Here is a 21,315-nt window from a genome sequence, read left to right on the forward strand (position 1 = left end):
TGTATGAAACTTATAACAGATATGATATAGTTTTTTGCATATTCCCACAACTTTTAGTGAATTGACTTATGCCTTTTCATAAATAAGTGATTCATTTGTACTTGAAATGTCTTTAGATGTGTTTACAATAATGAAAATAGATTTCAACGGAAGAAATGTGTAATATGGCACAGTAAACAAACAGATTTCAATGACTAGAAAACCAATTATTTTGATTAACATGCATTCTTATGACAAAAACGTATTTGATTAGACCTCTATTTTCCTGGAACAAATTAGAGCATTACTTTGAGGGGTGGGTGTATATAAGTTGGTATGTATGATGTTGATAAACTCAAACACGGTTTGACTAATCACCATGAAAGTTGGCACCTCTGAGTGTTTTTATGCTATCTATTTCACTATAACTTGCCACTAGATGGCGCTGCAGCGCATCAACTTGTATACCGTTCAGCCGATTGCCATGGAAATTTGTCTTTGAAATTAAGAAGACAATTACTGTCTACATCTAATTTTGAAGAAAGTTCCGTTCACCGTGTGTTCAGCCCAGACAACGCCAGGTACTGCAGCTAGTTAAATAAAATTGTTGACTCGGACACACTTAAACAGGGGTATGTGCTCCTCTGTAAAAAAAACTGTCTTAGTAATATCGGTAGAGCCACATGAGGGACCAGGGAGATGCATACTCCCTTTACAGGGTGGGTAAGGGAGGGGGTGAACTGGGTGGTTGAAATAAAAATAAAACTGATCAGATCATCAACTACAATTCTTATAATTTAATTATTATGTATGTTACAATCTTACATATGTTCATTCATCCAGATAATCTACCCAGAAATAACTACATAAAAATAATTAAATTAATAACTGAAACAGACGTATGATTATATGTTAAATCAACATTTTAAGAGTATCGGTACATATTTACTTTTTTCCACCAACCATGAGTTATTCCTCCAATCTTTAGTTTTTCTCACATTAGTGACATAAGAAAAAATAATAACAGTATCCTCAGTTTGGTTTATATTTGCTTGAAGTAATCTCACAATTTTGGGTTCATGATTACCAACCTGTAACGAAAACACTATACTTAATATAAGAAAAAATAATAACAGTATCCTCAGTTTGGTTTATATTTGCTTGAAGTAATCTCACAATTTTGGGTTCATGATTACCAACCTGTAACGAAAACACTATACTTAATAAAATAGAAAAGTCAACATTCTCACATCCAATCATACCAGAAACCTGGCCTATACTCATTTAACTTACTTTTCTCGGTTGACACATGCCTGCAGTCTGCATTCACCCACCAGGGAAGTCCGTAGGCCAACAAAAAGACCCCGGTCTTTCGCTACTAGGGCTATTTAAAACCATTTAGAAAGTGCATTACAAAACAGTCCGATGAGAAATAAAACAGCACTGAGAAAAGCCTCAAAAATGTTTTGCAATCACAAGCCTTGTTCGTGCGAAAAATGCAACACTCTACTCCACTTTGCTTTGCATTCCCATTGCACAATTGTGACACTGTGCAGTGCGCTGCCATTGCAGAACGAAGCAATCAGATGAACAAACTGGGCTGGGAAATGCACTCAGACCTTCTGGGAAGATGAAGCACAGCTGAGGGACATCCGAACTGCAACCAGGAATCATGTTGCCTGTTCCAGAAAACCTCGGCAACGTAATTCATTATTAAAGCGTAGCATAAACTCAATTACAAAGCCCAGGTGTCACAAACAGCATGCCAGAGCCACACAAAAGCCCAGGTGTCAACTACTATAGTCCATCCACGGTAACCTCCTACTTTTCTGAAGCCCTGCTTTTCACCGGATCTACTTTAATGTCACTATGTATCCTTCCGCCGTATGTAAACAAAAACATTGCCATGTGACAAATGTCAAATGGTTTGTTTACAATCACCAGCTGTCAAAACAATGTTGTGTATGTATGTATATATATATATAAAAGTAATTTGAATATGATCTAAGTATACATGCATATGTTCATAACATTATTTATGATACCCAATGGTAAAAATATTAAAAAATAAGTTTGTTAGCTAAAGAAATAACATATAATTTAAAGTAAATTTTTAGGAGAATATATAAATTTACAACATTTATGTAAGCAATAAATATCATCATTTAGTACAGTTCAACACAGTTTTCTGCATCTGAAAAAAAAGTATTGTAAATTATACATATGGCTGTCCATCTAAGCAATCTGGAAAAGACTAAGGATTGAAGGTTTAATAAAATTAACAAATTCAGATGAAAACATTTAAAAATGAATTTTCTTCTTTTATTTAATAAACCCCTACCATTTTGCCGGTTAAGGCCACAAATAAAAATATGGTTATATACATTTTCCTGAGTATACTTATTAGACAAAATCATAATTTTATGAACAGTAAAATTGTGGTGAAGAATTGACAGTAATTTCTATACCACTTATATGCATTATTTATTTGTGGCCCTGGATGGGGACTGGCTTTTTGTTTTCCAAGTAAGTTCACTGAAAAATGAAGACACACAACAAAATAAAATGTTTCACATACACCTATACGAATCCAGAAATGAAATTTAATATTCATTTCATAATACGTGTAATATAAAGTTAATACATAAAGTTCCAGTAATCAACATACTTCATGGGAATGCATAAAAGAAAAAAAAATGTTTCAAACCCCAATACTTACAGTTGCCCAGGTGTTTATTACATACAGACCTCAATAAGAACACCCGGGTAAATCATCAAGAGGAACTGCCAGTACTTCACTGTCTCCATCTACTTGCTGTGTCGTAACCTCAAATTCTTCGCTGTCACTGTCTTCACTTGAACTATCCTCGCCGAGGTGGATGATGAGTGGAGGAATGGTGCCGCTGTCTATGTGGACTTCTCTCTCCCAGTCTGCTTGAATTAGCTTCTCCACGTGATCCACACACCTCGCCCATCTAAAAAAATTAATGTATACAGTAAAACCTCTATATAAATGACCTGTTTATAGCAAAAACCACTCTATAACAAAATATGTTTGTTTCTGTCAAAACGGCATAGTAAACAATGCATGGCATGCTCTTTATTACATACAATTTTGAACTCACTCCACAAGAAAGTATTTTTAAACACAACAAAACTCATTTAAAGTGTTTTCCTCAACTATCAAAGCTATTATTTAATACTTGAAGTAACATGTTTTGTTTTATGTTATCTGAAAAAAAAAAATTATAGTGGTTTATTCAAGATATAATAAAGCTGTAAATATTATATATGTTATCAATAAAGGCTTAGAATGCATATGATAAAATATTTATTTCATAAGTTTTGTGTTTGTTTTTGGTTAAAATTTGTCCCAGACAAAAACAGTGAGATATAGCGAAAATTTAATTTTTTGAATAGTTTTGATGATTTACTGTATATGTATTTCACTATAATAACATAACTTTTGAAAATACTAATGTGCAAGAACTACATGTGTAAATACCTATTCAAGTTCGCTAGATGAAAATATTCAAAATTCTCTACGTTGAAATTTTATCTGAATATTGAAATCTGACTACAGCACTGAACCCACCATAACTTTAAAGTCATTGACACAAGATTAAGCATAACAGAAAGTAATATCACAATTACTAATAAATACAAAACTATTTATGGAAATGAAACAATTGCAAATGGACTGCAATTACAAAAAAAAAAAACCTTGCAAATAAGTCACCACTGTTAGATCTAGAAACTACACAGATATGTATGAATCACATGGGAATAAAATTACAAACACAAACACAAACACAAACACATACATGCAACACATTTTCAAAACGACAACTACACAAATTCAAACCACTTATTTTTACCAATTGTTTTAAAACTGTATTACTGGTATATGAATATACACAAAATGATAATCACACTATACACACACTAGCACACAAAGTTATCAAAAGGAATGGTAGGACCAGGCTGCTAGGGCAACAATACTTACGTATTATGTAAAAATGTATGGTAAGGGTTTTGCTGAAGCTTGAGGAATGTTCTACAGGAAAATAAAACAATTTCTACTTCAAAAGGAATACCCCATTGGTCATGCAACATGAAAATACCTCTCTGGTGTGGAAGCATCAAGAGCCTCTTTCCAGATGGCTGCAACTGCATCATTGTCAAATCTCTTGGCCCGCCCCACGTTACTATTGTAATGGTGTTTACATTGAGCCCAAACTAGTTCGATTGCATTATAGTGGCAGTGATAGGGTGGGAGTCGTAGAATTTCGTGGCCATAGTTACGAGCCAACTCGTCTACCTCATATTTGAAAAGTGTGTTAGAACAAGGTGTATACGTAATTTTTTGCAACTATCTCACTTTTAAAGAAATGCTGTAAAAAAAACGAAATAATATACCGTATTCGGGGCTTGTTTTGTTTAGCTATTCTCAGCAGCTCCACTTTCAACAAATTATTTTCATGTTTTATCCCATTCTTCTCCAGCCACGCGATCAGTGCAGCCTTGGTCCAGTTCGTTGTAGGTGTTTTCTCAACCTACGTTGTGCCAACATTTAACTAAATACTCAAGTAGCTGATAAGAATTCATGACAGTAGAACCCTGTTACAATTTTACTGCTTATAAAGTTTTCCTGCCTATAATGTATTATTTTTCAAGTCCAATATTTTCCCTATAAGGACAATGTATTTAATTCCTGGATATAATGTTTCACAAATTATGCGTTTCGTGCTTGTAATGTTCACTTCATAAAATTTTAGAAGACGAAAAAAATTAAAAGCCTTTGTCTATACTGTCTATGTATATGTGTATGTTAGCAGTTAACTGCCTGTTGACACCCTTGGAAAACAAATAAATTCATAAATTTTTAGCCATTCTGTGTGTTTTCAAACGTATTCACTTAAATCACATGTTCAAGTGGCAAAAGAACTGGACTTAAGCATTTCCACTGTAAACACTGTCGTGAATTATGACAATTATACAGCAATGAGACAATGTGTAAGTAAAGACAAAGCAGATAGAAGCTGGAAGCACCATGATGTTAAAGAAAAATTGTTTTTGGCTTGCTACAAGCAAATTGGAGCATCAAATATATCTTTATGCAGCTTGTTGAGTCCATTGGCAATAAATCCACACTAAAAAGTACTAAATTGAATTTCCTGCTTATGTTTTTTTTTCTTGTAGCCCCTTAAAAACAAATTATAACAGGGTTCTACTGTACTTATGCAAAGCAAACATGTGTTTTGGCATATTGTCGTAATGAATTTCTAAATTTAACAAAGCATGTTAGTTTAGTGACTAGAAATTTTTTTGAAAATATTATTTTAATTTATTAAGTAGGGCAACAGAGCATTCATAAAGTGGGTCCTTTTACCAAACAAGTAATTATGTCATTTTCAAATGCTGTTTGCAATAAAAAAATTTTATTTGGTATTTCAAACCCTCTACTAAATTAGTTTGCACTACAATGTAATTCAATTACATTATATATATATATATATATATATATATATATATATATATATATATATATATATATATATATATATATATATATATCTGTGTGTGTGTGTGTGTGTAATCAATTTCAGCTCAAACATTATAGTTTATAAAAATGTAGTGTAGGCATACTATTAAGATAACAATTATTGCTGGCAAAATGTATTAGTCTCGAATATTCGTACTTATACACAATAATAAACACATGTAAATTTTTCACATTACAATTTGAGCAATAAAAAGACACTGCTTTACCATTGCACATACCTGGGTGCTGTGATATGAAGCATTGTCCATTATGATGACACTGGGTTCCTCAAGATGCACCAACATGTCTTCAAACCACATCAAGAAAGTTTCCCCATTCATCTCGCCATGGTAGTCTGCAGTCTTCTGACCTGAAACAAAAAGTAATCCTGCTCCTGGCACAAAGCCAGTGCGCCCTCCAGCATTAACAACAATAAACCTTTTACCATCTCCAACAGTACGTCTCTTCGCAGATTGTAGACTCTTGTCCTGCCATGACTTTGATACAGTTCCTGAAAAATATATGAAATGGAAATGAAATACTTTGTATTGGACCACAGAACAAATTTTCAAATAAATTAATGCCTTGCCTCTCTGGAAAATCCATGTTTCATCAACAAATATGAAATTGGCACCTCTTTCTTTTTCTTCTTTATACTTTCTCAAGAAATCTATTCGCTGCAATACTATGTTTTCATTCTCTATCAAAGCTTTTCGTCCATCAACAGTTTTCCATGAAAATCCCATCTTCTTTAACAATTTATGAAGACTTGATCTTCCACCATAATAATCTATTTGTCTTTCCCTGATTTCTTTCAAAATGGTGTCGACTGTAACATTCAAACCTGTAAATTTATTGCATACATTAACAATACATGAAATAACAGAGGTACACAAAACTAAGCGAAACCACAACCCCGTAGAAGATAATTTAAGTGCACAATTTACATTTATTAAATAGTTTTAATAAACTTACATTTCAAAAATACTTTTAAATTAATGGTAAATATTTACTTGGGCGGTATTTCCGAAAAAAAATGTTAAAAATCCGAAAATACCTTTATTTTATGCTCTTCAACTTCCTCTTTTCATTAAAATCGGCGGAGATTAGAAATTCCAAATACTTTAGGAGATATCGAATTTTTAAATTTCAGCACAAAACCAGCGCATTCCTGTGGCGTGCGTGCACAATTGTTTCTTGTTTACGTACGAGTATCTATTTTTTTTATTGGATAATGATGTCACGTTTTTGTTCGTGATAGGCCAGAATTCAAATGAACTAATACGTGATTATTTAGTTCAATTATTGTTTAAAACGGTGTTTAATTACCGCCTCCAACTTAGGTGAGTTTTTAACGTTTCTAATTTTAAAGTCTTATTTGTTATTTTGATATTGTTGCGCAAGTAATAAGTAACAAAAAAATTTACGTGAGTTGTTACTGTACATCCTTTGTTACGGGTTTGTTAGGTAAGGTCAGTTACATTATAAATAATTTAAAACTAAAGAATAATTAAAATTAATTCACATTATTTTTAATATCACCTTAGTTTGAAAGTATTTATAATGTAACTGACCTGACTTAATCGACCATTTTAGTTTTAAAATATTAAATTAAAAAATTTGATATCTCCTAAAGTATTTGGAATTTCTTATCTCCGCCGCTTTTAATGAAAAGAGGAAGTTGAAGAGCATATGATAAAGGTATTTTCGGATTTTTAACATTTATTTTCGCAAATACCGCTCAACTACATATGATGAAATTTAAAAATTCGATATCTTCTAAAGTATTTGGAATTTCTTACCTCCGCCACTTTTAATGAAAAGAGGAAGTTGAAGAGCATAAAATAAAGGTATTTTCGGATTTTTAACATTTTTTTTCGGAAATATCGCCCAAGTAAATATTTACCCATTAGTATTTCAGCATTCAATTTAGCAATCAATAAGTTACAAGCTCTACACTGTGTTGTAGGTAAATGTTTTGTATCGTGTATCCCATGTGATCCCTAGATCTTTATGCATGAACCTGTACATCCTATTGATCGTGTGGTGCATGTTTTTTTTCATTTATTCAGATCAAAGATCCTGAACATAATCAAATATTGTGGTATAGCAAGAATAATTATCATAAGTTTAATAAAACATATATATTTTCATTATTATTCAACTTTAAATCATAACTCATTACTACATCACAGGTTTTTATTTTTGGTTTTGTACAGGATTTTTAAACGTAATAAATTAGAAAAGCAAGCATCATCAATCACAGGATCAATATTTGCAGGATCATGCGATCAGGATCAATGTATCGAATCGGATACGCGATACTAAACTTTTACTGTTTTATAACCTTCTGTTACTTCATACACTAACACACAGTTTGTCTGGCTAAGTTGTGTTTTCATATGATACTTCATTACAATGAAGTAGGACTATTGTTTATAAAATAACAATACCCCTATATTTTCTAAAGGGTTAGGCGGGGCATGACACTATTTTGCAATAGAATATATATTGTACTGGACCCTGCCACACAGTACAATTTAGCCAATTAAGTATCCCAATTTTTTTTTAATAACCATGCTTGCTTAGACCACAACTCACTAATTTGTAACCAATTACTGCTAAAGCGCACAACTGGATATTATTGATACTGGAAATAGTCATTATTTAACCTTCTGATACATCATAAAAGTTGAGGTTATTTAATATGTATACTGTGTATAACGATATAAACATTACTTGTAGTTTTAGAATGTAACAATTTTCTTTCTATCTTTAACCTAACCTTAAAAGGACGTGTACGTATTTAATATGTTGCACAATATTCTATATATCAATACCATATCAATAAAGAAACCTAACAAACCACCCAAAAATGTTAAGTATTTTTAAAGGACAGATGATATCGGGAAAAAAACTGAACCGGTCAATCTGCATATGGATATATGAAATGAATACAATTAAGTAGGGCCTACCCCAGTGATATCGAAACTACTCTTCAGTATCAAATTTTTACCTTCAGCGTACATCCTGTAAATTGCATTCCTGATTGCATTTACTGTGAAATCGTCGACTGTGTCAAGTGACTTTCCTTCCTGTGGCCTTTTTTTCCTCTTTTTTCCTGGTGTTGAAACTTCTTCAATGTCTTTCTTGTAGTACCTAACCAAAAAAAAAAAACATTTGTCATAACACTTTTCCGGGGACCCGTTCACAATACGCAGTTAGGCAGTGTTCCAAATATGGCATTTTGTCACAAATATTTGCTTTGTGGTCACTAAATGGAAACATGACAGACTTTGTCCACGAAATTAATGAAGTGTTTTTTTATTTATTTTGTGATCTCCCAAACAGATGAAAAACTAATTAAATGCAAATTATAAAATCACTCCCTTATGTTATAGTTAAACCTATCATAAAGTTTATAAACATCGTTATAAACAAACGTGTATCACACCCATAAAAATACTTGAAAGTGCCTATATTGTTATTGTTAGGACCTGAGTAGGCCTAATATGATTTTAGGTTAAGTTTTCAACAGAGACGCCACATGGCGGTGTTGTCTCACACCAAAAAATATAAATTGGAAATAAAACACAAAAAACCTCGTGAGTTAAAACACAGGCCGACAATACTTAGGACACAGTCAATATTTTTTTTACGTGCATGAAAACGAAAAAAGCCTACTTACTTGAGAACAGTTGACTTTGTGATGTTGAGAAGAAACGCGGTCGTCTGCGTAACGTCACATTTCTTCAAGTCGCCTTTCCTAATTAAAAGATATAAGTTCTGAGCGACGTTAATGATGTCCATCTGACGCTGCGACGAAGTAGCTTTCCCCATCCCGGAACCAATTACCATTACAGCAATCACAAGAACCACACAAAATATCAAAACGATAACAAATTCCATCATTACAATAGTAGATAATAAATAATATAACAAAGTTAAAATACACAATATTAACACAAAATCCTGAAACACAAACTGTACGTTATTTCACGGTCAGTAATATATTAAAACACACTGCAAAATGGCGTACAGACTGCAGACTGCTTAAAGAGCTGCTGAAAGCGGCTGAAAGAGAAAACAAACAAGTGACTATTAACATTATTAATGCGCGACCACAGTTTCGGCACGTAATATTTTTTTACCGTTAACATAACGTTTTTATTTCACCAGAGATTTAAAAAAATGTTCAAACTTAACAAATACCCAAACAAATTCTTAAATACACGCAGAAAGTCAAAAAATATATATTTTGGCTATGGAACTATTTCGTTCTAATCATTGCCAACACACCACTTCTCTCACTGTTTCATTTACACACATGCGAGATCATTAATATTAATAATATTGTACATAGATAGTTACTTTTTTTGTAAAATTTTATTTAACATCATTATACGGTAATTTAGTGTTAATGCATGTTTAATATGCATATGATGGAAAGTATTTTTGCAAACGAACCAAACATGCTGCATCCTGGTGTGTTTTTTCAAAGGTTCGTTTAAAAAAGTAGGAGGTTACCGTGGATGGACTATAGCAATGTTTGGCAGGAAAAATTTAGCACAGTGACAGTGTGATACCTTAACTTTTTACATGTATAACAATGGTTGTGTAAATATTCACTTAAGAAAAAGAGAATTTTTATGAGTTGATGTGGACGATTGTGAAGTGATATTTTGATCCTCCTCTATTGTAGTGTATCAGCCTGTGTAAAGTAATTTGTCTTTATAATATATAATTCAATTATGATGCACTTGAAAATCTCTGTTCATTTCTGAATAGTAGTAATAGTTTTTTTATATACAGGTAGAAAAATCTTCAAAAGATACCAACAAAGATGAAAATTGGAATATGATGTTGGTAGTGTGGTATTTTTACCCACTATAATACAACCTCTTACTGCCCTTCCTGTGGAAAGGGGGCCAGACCGAAAACCACTTTCACATTACTTCAGTCTGACCCTAGATACGTTGTTAAGCGCCCGCCATTGCTTATTCCTCAGCTTTTTTGGCCTTCAGGATGTCCTCCGCAAATCGCGTTACAGCCTTCCAATTGGTCTCGGAACTTGCCATGAGAGCTATGATGTTGCTGGGGTTTGGTGCAATCCCAATGGCTTCCCAAGTCTTGTTCTTTTCTACTGTCCAACGTATGATGGGCATCATCTACTTCCCCCACACAGTACGAACATAGTGGGCTCCTCGTAGGTCCCGTCCGATGGAGATACTGGTTAAACAACCCGCGTCCGGTGTGAAACTGTGTCAGGTAGAAATTTGTCTCCGCGTGTTCGCATTTGCCCACACCGTCAGGTCAGGGATGAGCTCTGCTGCCCATCTGCCAGTCGTGCCGGTTTGCCACCGTTGTTGCCTCTTGTTGATAGTGCGGTCTCTTTCTGCCTTCTTGGTTTCCTCACCCAGCGTCTTTGCCACCCAGTGTTGGTGGAGTTGTTCCCGTTCGTTCGCCATTAAATCGATCGGCAGGGTCTTCGCGATGACCAGTACGGCTGCTTCGGGTACTGTCCGGCACGCGCAGGCAACTCCGAGGGCAGCTCGCCTCTGTCTGGAAGCCAGCTTGCTTCTATAACTTGCATGACGTAGTTGATCGGCCCAGACTTCAGCGCCATACAGCATTATGGAGTGCACCGTGCTCAGCAGTAGACGTCGCTTGGTGTATCTCGGACCGCTCGTGTTAAGCATTATCCTGGACAGGTTAGCTACAACTCTGCCCGCCTTGTCCGCTCTCTTGTTCAGGTGTTCCCAGAATGTAGTAGTAGTAATTGTTGTAGAAGTAGTTGTAGTGGTAGTATAAGTAGTAATATTGTAATGTTGCTTCTCTCAAATAAGTGAGAAAAAAAATTAATGTTGACAGTGAAAAGCCAGGGGATAAAGAGTGGCTCGACTTAGATGAAAAGAAGAGGCCTTTGTTACTTAATTATGCACAATGCAAGTTTCAGCAGGGAGACTATTACGCCGTCATTGAGCATTGTTCTGCTGTGCTGAAGACTGAGAAAGGTAAGCCTAACTTTTTAAGTGTGTATGTTTTAAAGAAAAGTAGTGTTCCGATTAGCAATAGCTTAAGCCGGGTGCATCTGTGGAGGCATGATCACTATAGTTTGAGTTTTGTGTGGTTGGGGGTCACACTTTGGAGCCCAAACTCCAACTTGACTCACATTCTTGAGCACAAATCTGGTATTCAAGTGGTTTGGTGCCCATGATAATTTTGGATGTTGGTAACCTGGAGCTTCTGTGCTGACAGGATTTTATGGTTATTTTAGCTCAATTTTGTTTTTGAAATTGTGCTGCTGTTATCATAGATGATAAAAGGTTTGCTAATACTTTTTCACTAAATCTTAATTATTGCTATTAAATTGGTATTCATTAAATAAGAAACAATATTTTTGATAAATATGTCTGAAGTAATTTTTTTTTTGTGAATCAAAAATTAAACTCAAGCATTTATGTTCTTTTTAAGTACATACCTTTGTTGTTACTTTAAAAAGAATTTTTTTTGAAGTTCAAAAATTAAATTGTGTGTTAAGTTTTGTTTATTTTATTGTGATTGTATGCTTTTATCATCATGTATAGGCCTTTATCAATTGTATACTTCTTACCAGGTTGGGGGAAAGAAGGGGTTACACCATTCGAATATTCAGACACACAACTGTTTCTCTTTGAGATAAATAAATTGTGTAGGTGTGCTTTGCCACCTTTCAGTTACACTTGCATATGCTGTTTGAACTGGAAATGCAGGCAAAGAAGTTAGAATTATGTGTGCCAAAATTACTATAAACAAAACTATTTATTTACATATATTTTCACTATAACTTTTATAACTATATTTGTAATTCATTGTGCAAAACATATTTTTCAGGTAATTAGACTTAAAACGTATCTTGGTGCTAAGTAAATTGATCTTGATATATATTATCTACATTGTAAATGAACACATTTTTGTATGAATAGAGTTAAATTTTACAAACAAAGACTTTTTCAATTCAAAAAGTACATAATCAGAAATTAATAGATATATTTAGTGAAGCTGCAGATATAATAATGTACACACTATGCAATTTTTTTTTGTCACTTTGTCATATTCCTCACTTTTATTGTTCCGAAAGGCAGCAGGAAATCGCATGCTTACAGAAAGAACAGCTACGTTGTAGTTGCGTGATAATGTTCATGCAGAAGAAAAATTTAAAATTAAGTTTTGTGTATATAATTCATAAAAGTAGTGTTATAAAAAGATGCTATTTGTTTGCTGTGTATGAAATTCTTCTGTATCAGGTTAGTATCATTAGTAAATGTTATGTATGATTAGCTATAATGATAATGTACAATCATGCCGACTTGGGCAGTGACATGGAGAAACATGTCAAAGGAATAGATAGTTCAGTTGGTTTGCAATCAGGAACAGGTGTTGTAACTGAAAGTTTCCAGATTCCATAAAAATCTCATAGATAACTAAGGAACAGTTTTTTTACCCCCAACCTTCCGTAAAAGCACAGCTTTACTGTTACCGCATACCTTCTGTCGAGTACTCATCAGCGCCTGTATTTTCAGATAACGTGAAGGCATTGTTCCGAAGAGCGAAAGCTCACGTGAGAGCGTGGAATCCCGCCGAGGCTCGTGTTGACTTCCTGAGGGTGCTGGAACTCGACCCGTCCTTATCGTTGGTCGTGCACAAGGAACTCAAGCTTCTAGAAGATTTGGAACACAAGAAATATGAGGAAGATAAACAAAAGTTTAAAGGAAAAATGTTTTAAATGTCACGCAAAGCCTTAAATGCCTTTTCTAGATTAAAAAAAAAAAGATGTTGATTCAAGGTTTTTTGTTTAACTGTTATAAGTTGTTGAGGTGCTGGATTTTAAAACATTTTTTTTAAAGCAACTGTATCAAATTGAATAAAAGAGTAAGTATTATTAATATTGAATATTTTACACTAAAATAAATTTGTTAGTATTATTTGTTATGTGGGCGTATGCTTTTAAATGTATATCTGTGTATTGGAAGCTACTCCAATTTTTTTTATTTTAACTTCTTGGTGTTTCTAAAGCTTTATTTCAAGATAATATATGTGGCTTTCTTGTTGAGTAGTGTTTGTGTATGTGTGTGTGTACAGAGTCTGGAAATTAATTTCTTGATTTACGTATGGCTGATTAAGCTTTTCTTTTCTATGTAGTAGTCCTTCTACCAGTGAATATAGTCAGTATTCTTGGTTGTGGGATAAAGTTCTGCCCCATCAGCAGAATCTTATGGCTGGGGTGAAAGAATTAAAATGGTACTACTCTGAGCATGTACGAAGGCTATCAACATTACTAACAGAATTTTTTTTTTACACCTATGCTTTCACGTGAGATGTAAGTATACTAGATGGCCTGTAGGTTGACGTGGACTGAGGCTACACCCTCCTGACGCACAATGGTGCTTCGCCCTGCTTCTGACACTCTTTCCTCCCGCCAATGAGTGTGTGTTTGTGTGTTTGTACGCCCCACAAGAGGCGAGTTAAGTCTGTGCCACTCAACCCTAAAATAATATTTTAATTAATATAATTTGTAATTTTATTAATATTTTAATCTCTTGAGTGTCTTGTTTTCTTTCAGCCTAAATAAGGACGGAGCAGCGCAATGTGCGAACACTTTTGGAACGCACCCTGTTATCACACTATCTTTACATGCAACAGTGATTTGTTAACCAATTATAATTTTGCCAAGCCATGCCTCACTGTTGAGATGCAGCAATGTATTTGGTTCATTCAGAGATTTAAATAGTTTTGTGAATTTACTGTGTGTTTTATTGGAAGTTTGACAAGTGTGACCATATAAAACTAAGTTTCAGGTACTAATGGTTGAAAAACTTTGTTCATGAATTAAAACTATAGATGTTCTACTGTTACAGATAAAATAAATTATGTAGCCTACTTCTTTGTAAGCAAACCGACAGTACTACATGATGCACACGAATTTATGACTTTTTTTGATATTTTTGTTAGTTTGACTATCTTGACTAGGACTTTTTAAAAATTTACCTTTTTCACATAATGTTAAAATATCACTTAATTTTAAAATGTTTTCTATAGTGAACAATTAAGTAAATTTAACATAATTACCCTAAACTTATACACATTTCATAGTGTATTGAACAAATAGAACTGGATTTGAATGAGGAAATATATTCAACAAATATTCAACTTTGCTCCCAAATAAAGTCATTCTTCGCACACTGATTACCAGACCTTCAACAAGCGCTTACAAAAAATATATGTATAGTAAAGTACAAAGTAAAAATATATCTTTAAAAGAGTAAAATTAAGAAATTATATTTTATAAATTGTCTATAAATAATTCTTGTAACCTAGACTTAGTGTGTATTTCATTCCACGAGTGAGTTTAGATAGTGCATTTTGACCTCCCCGAACATTTTGGAGATGATTTGCAAGTAATTCCAGTCAAAACAAACAAAATTCAACATAAACGTAGCCTGTTTTAGTTAACACAACTGACAATGTTTGACTGCAAATAAGTTTAATATTTTAATGTTATTTTGACTGCAAAGATCTAAAATGTTCACATTAGCTATAATGATAATGTAATAATTGCTGTCAATATTTAGATGTAGGATGTAAAAATATTAATATTTCAGAATGATTATGTATTCTTTCTTTGTATCTAATTCACTGATAAACATGATTCTGGCTATGGATATTGTGACTTGTAAAAAAAGTAATGCTAATTCAGTGCAAAAGTTTAGGATGCATTACATAACTATTATTAAAAGAAAGAAAAAAAAAATGTTTATTGTATATATTTGAAAGTCAGAAACAGTACTATGTTCTTCTTTTATTGCATTTAATAGTTTCACCTAATTCATGATTAATAATAAATGGCAACCATCTAAACAGTTTGGAAATTACACAGAAAAAAAATCACTGGAAGATTATTATGTTTGTTGTTGAACTCGTCTGTATCTAACATTGCTTGCTTCAAGGAATCTACGTGTGCTGAATTTGCAGCCATCCACGCTTTTTTTTTATATACGGATGGGCATACCTTAAGAAGCATGACAAGGATTTTTAACTCCTATGCATTTGCAGTATTAAAGTTTGTAAGTATTCAGTTAATGAAAACTCCATTATTGTTTAATATTGTTTGAGAGTTTATATATATATTTTTTGATGTAACTAAATCATAACATAGTTTTTTTTTGTTGTTTCTTTTTGTGTAGTTTATGTACTTAAATGCATTTATATTTATACAATGTTACCATTAGCTTTTAAGAGAGTTTTGTTTTAAAATATTTTAATTTTATGCACAATTTATAATGTTATAACTTTACTGTGGAACATTAGTGTAGAAGTATGGTTATCACACAAAGAAGGTTGTTTTATGACTAACATAGTCTCTTCACTGTGCACAAATCATAAGACAAATTTATAGCTAGGCCAATCATGCTTTTCTTGATCATAACAATAGTTTGTTTATCCTTTATTATCTATTTGTGAGCCAATTTATATTTTTTCCTATATAGATCCCGGAGATTATCCAAAGGAGAATATTACATATATTGATTATTCAAATTTACCAGAAATCTATTAATAAATATTGCATTGTGTTCACAAAAGTATTATTTTGGCAGTATTGTTCCATAACATTATCAAATGTGTACTGTTGTGTGCTATGAACTTATAAAAAAAACCCAATAAATTAAGTGTTAAAAAGAATTGTCATTGTCATTTTGATTCCTTCTTAAAGTTGATTGCAAAACATTTTTTTACAAGTAGCTGTGCTTTATTGCTCCAAGAGATCAGCATTTGTGACTACTTAAGTGCTAATAAGTCTGGGCTTATGAGTTTGAATCCAACCTTGGATACGTTGATTTTAGGATTATGTAGTTTATGAACCATCTCTACACCCTGGCCATTATAGGTGGAGATGTGAAACACCAAATCCAAAATGCCATTGGGAACACTATCGCTGTAGCTCCAGCTCCTGGATTTTACAATGCATTCTTCCTTTAAAAATGACAGGCACATTATCATTGAAGGAAATGTAGCCCAGTGTGGTGATATACTGTATTTTTATTACTATTCTTAACCTGTAAAATTATGATGTTACTATGAATTGATATTTAAAGTATTAAAATACATATGTACATATACTGTACAGTAAATGAACCGCTAACTTCAAAAAGGAAACACATCCTTAAAGTTAAATTTTTTAGATAGAAAAAACTATACAAAAAATGACTTTAGCAGTAAATGTGTTTAACAAAATTGAAAATATACAAAATGCACTGAAAATGGATATTTATTTAAGGTCTGACAATGTAATAATCTGAGTCTAAAGCTTAATGATGATAATTACAAATTTTAGTAGTTTCTGTCAGGGTCTCCATCATACATTGTAAGCCATGTGGTGATTTGGTTCCAAAAATCCATCTTGTTCACTGGAACATACACCTTTTCCATGTAGGCATTTGTATAGGGTAGGTCAATGTTTACTTGTGAATTTATCAACAAAAACACGATTTGGAAAAACCAGTTATTGTTTTGCTACAAACCACTTCTGAAAGGTTAGAGTAGGAAAAACTCAGCTTTGATATTTTGAGATACCAAAAGCCATTTTCTTATCCTTAGGGCAACTTTTCCCATAGGAATCTTTGCTCAAGCATGTTTCTTTGGATATCAGTTCTTAAGTCAAAGATATAAAGATATGGTTGGAAAGCACCTCAACAAGGTCAAATTTATCTTTAATTTTTGATGATGTTTGTATAAGGTTAACAACTTCGGGCAACTTCTTAATTTTCGGCATAAAAGAATGCTCTCTCATTGGAAAAATTAAAATTTTTGTCAAATCTTTTCAGTTCACTTAGTGCCATACAATAACAAACAAGTGCATTGTTCTTATTTTGGCCTAAACAATTGTCACCAAAAATGTACAAATTCTTGATTTGGGGTTTTACTTTATTTTTGATGTACCATCTTAACCAAGAGCATACTTCGTTAGATCCTTTGCCACCCTCCCCCTCGTAGTAGACAAAGCAAGTCATTTTATTGCAACAAAAATCATGGACAGTGAGTGGTCTGAGATAGTACAAATCTTGCACTGGTATTGTTGGCAGAGAAATATTCACCATGCAGTCCATACAATATCTTCAGGCACATCTTTCACAATTTTGTAGAACTTTTTTGGCCGGCGTCTGTGGACCATTAGCTCTGCGACAGCAACATGCTTCGCTATGTCATTCAAAAATGGACTTTTAATTTTGTTATTTAATTCCTTGCAAGTAACACATGCATCTTTAACTGGATGTCCAAATCCCGAATCATAATTTTCTTTGAAGTAATGCCAGAAATACTTGTATGATAGATGTATCTCATTTTTTTAATACTTCTCACAAGAAAGGATGTTCTTTTTCAATAAATGCTTCATGTTAAGTCTAATATTCAAATTAGCTGACAGGAACCGCTTGTCAGTTCCATAGTGTGCAAAATTTGTTGGGTAACATTCAATGAGGGCCCATAGCTTTTCAATAACAGCCTGGAATTGCATTACCTCGTTTGTCCTCTGGTGTTATATTCAAGTGTAACAGATGGCTAAGTCTGTAAAATTGTTTAAATGAGCGGCTATAAGTTTGCATAAAAGCATTTCGGCATACATGTTGTCTAGTTCTATTAAGGGGAATATTGTAACTCACAGTAAACGCTTTGGCTTAGCTGCAGCTTCCGTATGTTTGCCATTGTCCGTCAATAGGCTTCAATTCCATTGGTTTTTGTAAGAAAATATCCTGTTCTGTTTTTGTTTTTAAATCATGGAATCTTGTACATTCTGTCAACATGTCATCTTAACTAAAAAATTCCAAACATTTCCGCTGACAACTGTAACATAAGAAACAACACAAGACTATTAGAAAAGCCTGGTTTGTTTGTATAAATAATCAAATTTTGACTGTGGTTGCTGGATATGTAAAAGATAAAACACAAAATCATCAGAAAAGCATGTAAGCACGTAACCCAGGTTGCTGACAGCTGTAAAAATAACACCGGACCAGTTTGGTTTCTTTAGGGCTAGGTAGGCTAGCTTGGATTTGTTACATCTGTAAAATAAGATATAGGCTAACATATGGATCAGAGAAGTTAGGTTAATGTAGGCCTTTGTAGCTTACGCTTCTGACATCTCTAACATTAAAACAGGCTAGCACAAAACAATTACACAAGCTTGGTTCATCAAGGCAACATAACTTAATCTAAACATTCTACACATATAAATATGCCTAGGTAATAAATAGGCCCTAAAACTTTCTAACTAAAACTTAACTTAATTTACTTGATAAATTATTTTAAGTTAAATAAATATGAAATGTAGAACAAGATCTAAATTTTAGATTTGATAATACCGTATATACTCGTGTATAGCGCGCCCTTTTTTCCCCTCAAGTAAAGGAAAAAAATAAGGATGCGCGCTATACACGGGGAAAAAAAAATTTTTTTTGGGGGGGGGGGGGGGGGGAGGCGGGGAGGAGTGGAAGTCGTTATCTGCCGGTTGATGGGTGACGTTTCTGGCCAGCCCCCACACATACGCACAAGCAACAAGGCCTCTGTTTCACACACACACACACACACACACACGCACACGCGCGCAAGCTCGCACATCATGGTCTCTTGTTTATTTTTAGACCTCCCCCCTTTACAGAAAGCCAGCTCAGAAGCTAGTAAAAAGAGAGAGAGAGAAAGAGAGAATGTTGTCAACAGTTCCCCCCCCCCCCCCCCCCCCCCCCCCGGCAACTTCTTCGCTTCCTCCATTCCTCACCGGTGAGTCATCAAGTTCTCCGCGCCAGCTTAGCAACGTAGCGCGGCACGCCTCCCTCCCTTCCTTCCTTCCACGTACCAGTTGTGACGATATAGCGCTTCATTATCTTCCGTTTAGACAGCAGAGTTTATGTATTTTCCTGACGCATCACCACACATCAATTTAAATAATCAGGTACCACAAAATGTTAGTAAAATTTATTTATGGGGGAAAAAAAAATTTCAATTTTTTTTTCTTTGGAATTAGTTGCAAAAATCGTGGTGCGCGCTATACACGAGGGCGCGCTATACACGAGTAAATACGGTAGTATTTACTTACCCACAAAAAATTTAACCGGGATGTTTAGCTGGGACCAACTTTCCAGACCAGTTTACATTTTCTTCACCATGTAACTTTGCAGTTTTAATAACATTATGTTTGTATTTTTGTTCATTTACAACCCCTATCTTGCGTTTGACTGCAGGCTCATCAATAATTTCTTCATCAGAATTCATTTTCCAAACATAAAATACAGCAAATATCAAAACTAATCAACATATTACCGACACAACCTATAACAACAAGAAACAAACAAACAGATACTAATATTTCATCTGCTACCATCTAGAAAAAACAAGAAGAACCATCACAGATGATTGAGTGTTATAGCATTTACAGCAAAAAAGAAACACTGTCAATCACATGTTCCCTTTCTGCAGTAAACATGAATTTAAAATGGCTTCTTCAAACCTACAGTTATCAATAGATACGATTCCTTTTTGCAGTAAATGATGTATCTCCATACGAGAAAGAATATGTAAAAAAAGTCAATTTGAGATTTTTGACCACTTGTTCCTTTTTGCAGTTAACAGTTCATATATGCTTACTTATTATACGCGTTACAGACTCTGTTAATTATTCTATTTAGATATGCTTAACATATTCTTAATCAATAATTATGTGTGTATCAGAGTATTTTAAGGCCGTATATCACTGTTCTCCTAGCAAAAATAATTTTTCATACATTTTCCTTATTTTACACTTTCTCACATTTTACATTTACAGACACCCCTTTGAATAGTTTAAAAAGAGATTCTGCTGTATACTTAACATAGGTGTAGCACTAATACCTAACATGTTAAAGCAGGCAAAGAAATCTCTGAAAATTCAAACATCAGATGTAAAAAAACCTGTCAAAATTACTAAGAAAAATTCTTTGAACACATCTGTCTGGAAAATGCAGAAATATAAATTCTTTTGCATGTTAAGGGTATGCAATGCAATTGGAGATGTTTCCTGCAGCTGAAAATATTCTTTCACTTGCAACTGTGGCTGGACTCCTAAAAACATATCTTGCTACATGACCTAACAAATTAAAGCGTGATCTATTTTCATGCCAACATTCACAGAAACTGCTGGTTCTAGAAATAGCTGGCAGTGACAAATACTTCTGCAGTTAATACGTTTAAATGAAAGTAAACGTTAGTCTGCTACATCTTTTCAGTTGTGTTGGCCATCGTTTACATTACTTAAAAATGGTGCCGTTCACGTCTGATGGATTTTACTTTGTTTACTATGATTCCACTGCTTCTTTTTAGATATTTTTCTACATATTAAATCAATTAGAAGTATTGGTACATACAACCACTTAAAAATAATTTGTGTTTCTACGACCTGTCTGACGTAGTGGATTGTAATGAAGCAGGATGGGGGCAGTAACAAGAAACTGGACTTGCATTCCGAAAGTCTTGGGATCAAATCCCACTTAAGCCATCATGATTCTGTTTTCTACAGTTTCATTTCATTCCAGGCCAATACCGTTAATTCTCGAGTGCCAGTCTTACCAGTTATTTATTACATCCAAGTTTTATTAATGAGTAATGTAGTATTAAATAATTTTCATGAACATTTTACAAAAGTTTTACGTCTACATAAATTTACAGTACTAGGCTGGCATGCTTCGGCACAGTCATTTAAGCCATACACGAATACTAAATGTGCAAAA

General features: G+C 33.6%; 2 protein-coding genes across 6 annotated transcripts in view; one reads left to right on the top strand and one right to left on the bottom strand.

Annotated features, from left to right (window-relative positions):
* LOC134541664 (AH receptor-interacting protein) overlaps nucleotides 1-14,307 on the top strand; it is a 29,994-nt gene extending 15,687 nt beyond the window's left edge. Inside the window, exons 5-7 of one of the 2 annotated variants that reach the window (XR_010076675.1) lie at nucleotides 11,396-11,538; nucleotides 13,087-13,435; nucleotides 14,127-14,307. Coding sequence is in view for 1 of the 2 variants with exons in the window: in XM_063385271.1 (XP_063241341.1) it covers nucleotides 11,396-11,538; nucleotides 13,087-13,289 (346 nt within the window). In the remaining variant the exon portion in view is untranslated. Of the gene's footprint in view, nucleotides 1-11,395; nucleotides 11,539-13,086 lie in introns of both variants that reach the window. The other variant, XM_063385271.1, reaches the window with a different exon arrangement.
* Nucleotides 415-9,662, bottom strand: LOC134541663 (uncharacterized). Of its 4 annotated transcripts, XM_063385270.1 has the most exons (6): nucleotides 9,213-9,653; nucleotides 8,541-8,683; nucleotides 6,114-6,368; nucleotides 5,970-6,035; nucleotides 5,764-5,894; nucleotides 813-2,954 (listed from the first exon to the last, which is right to left on the bottom strand). In XM_063385270.1, the coding sequence occupies exons 1-6, from the start codon at nucleotides 9,434-9,436 to the stop codon at nucleotides 2,841-2,843; spliced, it is 933 nt and encodes a 310-aa protein (XP_063241340.1). In that variant the 5' UTR covers nucleotides 9,437-9,653; the 3' UTR covers nucleotides 813-2,840. The 4 variants fall into 4 exon arrangements, with proteins under 4 accessions (XP_063241339.1, XP_063241338.1, XP_063241337.1 ...); XM_063385269.1 differs by having other exon boundaries at nucleotides 415-2,954; nucleotides 5,764-6,035; nucleotides 9,213-9,661; XM_063385268.1 differs by having other exon boundaries at nucleotides 415-2,954; nucleotides 5,970-6,368; nucleotides 9,213-9,661.
* Nucleotides 14,308-21,315: the final 7,008 nt, after the last annotated feature.

The sequence above is a fragment of the Bacillus rossius genome (genome assembly GCF_032445375.1).
Source record: "Bacillus rossius redtenbacheri isolate Brsri chromosome 4 unlocalized genomic scaffold, Brsri_v3 Brsri_v3_scf4_1, whole genome shotgun sequence".
Taxonomy (NCBI): domain Eukaryota; kingdom Metazoa; phylum Arthropoda; class Insecta; order Phasmatodea; family Bacillidae; genus Bacillus; species Bacillus rossius.

Excerpts from the sequence above, each read along its gene's own strand:
- LOC134541663 (XM_063385267.1), bottom strand. The coding sequence starts at position 9,436 with ATGATGGAATTTGTTATCGTTTTGATATTTTGTGTGGTTCTTGTGATT. Across the intron at positions 8,684-9,212 it reads ACAAAGTCAACTGTTCTCAA|GTACTACAAGAAAGACATTG; the intron begins GTAAGTAGGCTT and ends TTTTTTGGTTAG. Across the intron at positions 6,369-8,540 it reads TTACAGGATGTACGCTGAAG|GTTTGAATGTTACAGTCGAC; the intron begins GTAAAAATTTGA and ends ATAAATTTACAG.